The 3,584-nt window shown below is 34.2% G+C and overlaps 1 protein-coding gene across 1 annotated transcript; it reads left to right on the top strand.

Moving 5' to 3' along the window:
* Positions 1 to 205: 205 nt before the first annotated feature.
* LOC107639740 (transmembrane protein, putative (DUF1191)) lies at positions 206 to 2,610 on the top strand. The gene has a single exon (XM_016343328.3). It carries the CDS (start codon positions 1,205 to 1,207, stop codon positions 2,150 to 2,152), a length of 948 nt encoding a protein of 315 aa, XP_016198814.1. The 5' UTR covers positions 206 to 1,204; the 3' UTR covers positions 2,153 to 2,610.
* Positions 2,611 to 3,584: the final 974 nt, after the last annotated feature.

The raw sequence follows: 3,584 nt of genomic DNA, 5'->3' as shown, positions 1-3,584 counted from the left end.
CATATATCATACCTATGATTAAATATCTGTATACTAATATATGTAAACAGAATTTTGATAAATCTAAAAGGATATTTTAATTCCTTAACTGAAGCAGATTTTTCTTTTTTACCTTAACTTTTAGCCTTATGTGTTAGTTAATTGTAGATAATTTATTTTTTCTATTTTACAAATAAGAACATGCACCCATTTTCCCATTCTCTCTCTCTCTCTCTAGAAAAGTCACAACTTGCACTTCTTCATCACAGTTCACACACACTTCACAGTTCACACCCTTCCTTCTTGTCCTCTTTTCTTTCTCTTTCTCTTTCATCATTCATAGAAAAAAAAGGGGAAAAAAAAGAAAGTCTCAGTTGCTGTATAACCAGCAACCATTCACATTCTCATTCACTGTACATAGAACTAATTAGAAAAAAAAAAAGTAAAAGAAGTGAATCACTGAATCTACCATCATCATCATCAGCAGCATCTACTGCTACTACTACTATGGAGGAGGATCATTAACATGTGTCTCTGAGTCATTATCCCCAAGATTCACCACAATGGGGACTCTAGTTCATCTTCAACTTTGGATTCTAGTGCGTCTTAAGGTGCATGCTGTTTCTTCACTTTTCAGCTTCAACAACTAGTTCCTCAGTGATGTTGGAACCCCCCCAGGAAAAAAAGGTCAATTTTTTTCAGGTAATTAGTGTTAGTTTGCCTTCAATCTTCACAGTACCATTGCCAAATCCAAAAGGGTGTGTGTGCCTTGGATCTCAATTTCAACAATATAAGCATTGAATGGTTTTTCAGTCCAGCTTCTTTATTGTGATTTTCTCTGGTAATTTCTCCCTTGAGCCTTGCACAGCAATTGTTTGCTTAATTGCCACCCTTTATTGCAAGTTCTGATTTTTTGGGGTTGACAAGAGGAAATAAAATGAAATGAAATGCCCTGAAACTGAAGAAGATTCCAAAGCATTAAGTAGCTTTTTGAGGGGAAAGTGTTGCATTGTAACGGCTGAAACGGTCATTGCTGCCTTTATTCTCCAACCCCAGAAGCATATTTCCCTTTATTGCAGCAAAATTTGGCTACAAGTTTCCATTTTCAAGAATTGGTCTCTGAGATTTTGAAATAAGAAAATTCATTGCTCTTTTTCTAGGTTACAATCTTCTCAGTACATAATAGTGTTCCTACAATTAGTCCAAGGGGGTAAATTTTCATATTATGGGGCTTCTTCATACAAATCTAGTTATGTTTTTTCTTCTTCTATGCTTTGAACCACTTCACACTACTGCTGCTGATTCTTCTTTACCAAGTGGAGCAAAGGCCCTTGATGCAACTCTTCAGCATTATGCACACAATGCTTTGGTGAAGCCAAAAACAGGTACAATTTACAATGCTCAGCTTCCTTCAAATTTGAATGGGATTAAGGTTTCAGCATTGAGATTGAGGAGTGGAAGTTTAAGGAGAAAAGGGTATCCTAATTACAATGAGTTTGAGATCCCCAAAGGAATCATTGAGAGGCCTTATGTAGAAAGGTTGGTTTTGGTGTACCAAAATTTGGGGAATTCAGATTTGTCCAGAAAGTATTATCCATTGGAAAATTACACATATCTGGCTCCAATTTTGGGACTTTTAGCTTATAATGGTTCAGATTTATCAGCCAGGAATCTACCAGAACTAGATGATGTCAAAGCATATGGTGACCCTGTATTGATCAAGTTCCGAAATGTGAAGCCGGTTCCTAGTGGCGCCGTTGCGAAATGTGTGTGGTTTGATTTAAAGGGTACTTCCAATTTCACCAATGTAACAGGAGAAGGCAACACATGTTCTACTTCCCAACAAGGGCATTTTGCCATTGTGGTTGAATCACCTTCGGCTCCATCGCCAGCTCCTGCGCCAGCAGCAGGAGGAGGAGGAGGAGGGAAGAAGAGTCACAAGAAGGTGTGGATCATTGTTGGTTCTGTGTTGGGAGGTCTTGCATTGTTGGTGGTGTTGTTATTGTTAGTTTTGTGGATTCAAAAGTACAAAGAAAAGAAGAAAATGCAACAAATGGAAAGGGCTGCAGAGGTAGGAGAAGCTCTTAACATGACTTCCATTGGAGATACAATGGCACCTTCTGCAACAGTTACAAGAACACAACCAACCCTTGAACATGAATATGCACCCTGACACCAATAATTCTTTTTTGGCCACAAAATCTTCTTCAGTTGCTCTTTTTCCCACTCATTATTCAAGTTCATTCACTGTAATCAGGAAAATTCTTCTAATCACACCTTTTGTCCTTTTTTGTTTGCTTATATAGCCTGTTTGGTTCTCTTGTTTTTAACACCAAAACCATGGCTTTTGGTGAAAACTTTCGGAGTAGTTACTGTCAAAACCATGGCTTTTTGAGGTTTATAAATGAGAAACCAAACATACCATTAGGCTCTCTTTGGCTTATTGTACTGGTGGTAGTAACATAGAATTTTTGTGTAAATCTGTCATCTCTTTTTTCCTTTCTTTTTTGTGATTCATTGTGGTGTGAAATTTTAGCAGCCAAAAAATTGATTATATATGTGATCTGAATTCAAGTTGTTCCATTGACAAAGAATAAAATGTAGCACCTACTTTTGTGGGGTTGTTTTCAACTTGTTTTTCTTAGTTCGTTCTAACATTTGCACATTGTTGAAAGTGTTCTTTTGATATTGTTAGAGAATATAAGTTCGATCCTTATTGATTCTAAAAGAAAGAATTTAGCATAAGGTCAGTAATAAAAGAGAAAAAATGCCTATGCAAAATTCACGCAAAAAAGAAAGAATTTAGCATAAGGTCAGTAATAAAAGAAAAAATGCCTATGCAAAATTCACGCAAAATTCAAAAGTGACTCTTTCGTAAAGAGACATGTTAGAGAATATAATTATTTATCTATCTTTTTCTATCCATTTAAATTTTTGAAAGAATTGATTTTATATTTGCAAAATTCAAAAGTGACTCTTTTGTGAAGAGATATGTTAGAGAATATAATTATTTATCTATCTTTTTCTATTCATTTAAATTTTTGGAAGAATCGATTTTATAATATATATCAATATAGTACCTAAATATTAACAATTGAATTGAAAAAAAAAAAGAAAAGAAATAAGAGCTTGGTATAAATGTTTGTGGGCACAGATTGGTTACTTGCAGAGCCACAACCCCATTATTCCCTTTGATTCATTTAATTGAATCGGAGACCAAGATCTCTTTGTTGTTAACCTTTGTTCCTCAATGTGTGCTGCAACCATGTTCCTATTAAATTTGGTTTTTGATGCTGCACTTTAATGTTATCATTTGTACCATGTCATAAAAGAATATTAATAAAAAATATTAATTAAATGGAATGTATGTATGATTAGGAATTGAAATAATCAGGTTCTTGAACATTGGTGATTAAGTTTGTTGATGTGTCTGCGTCATCATTGCTAATTAAAACTTTATTATGATTCTTTGAACTGTGGCTTCAAAGATACAACTATGCAAAAACAAAATAACTAAATGGTTTAATTATTTTATTAGTCATTATATTTTTATTAAATTCGTAATTAGATTTTTATATTTTTTTTAATTGAATTTTTATGCTGAT

The sequence above is a fragment of the Arachis ipaensis genome, chromosome B4 (assembly GCF_059453495.1).
Source record: "Arachis ipaensis isolate K30076 ecotype BB chromosome B4, ASM5945349v1, whole genome shotgun sequence".
In the NCBI taxonomy this organism is placed as follows: Eukaryota; Viridiplantae; Streptophyta; class Magnoliopsida; order Fabales; family Fabaceae; genus Arachis; species Arachis ipaensis.
This window is presented reverse-complemented; position numbering and strand designations above follow the sequence as displayed.

Bases quoted from the DNA above. Each gene is read 5' to 3' on its own strand.
- LOC107639740 (XM_016343328.3), top strand. From the start codon at position 1,205: ATGGGGCTTCTTCATACAAATCTAGTTATGTTTTTTCTTCTTCTATGC.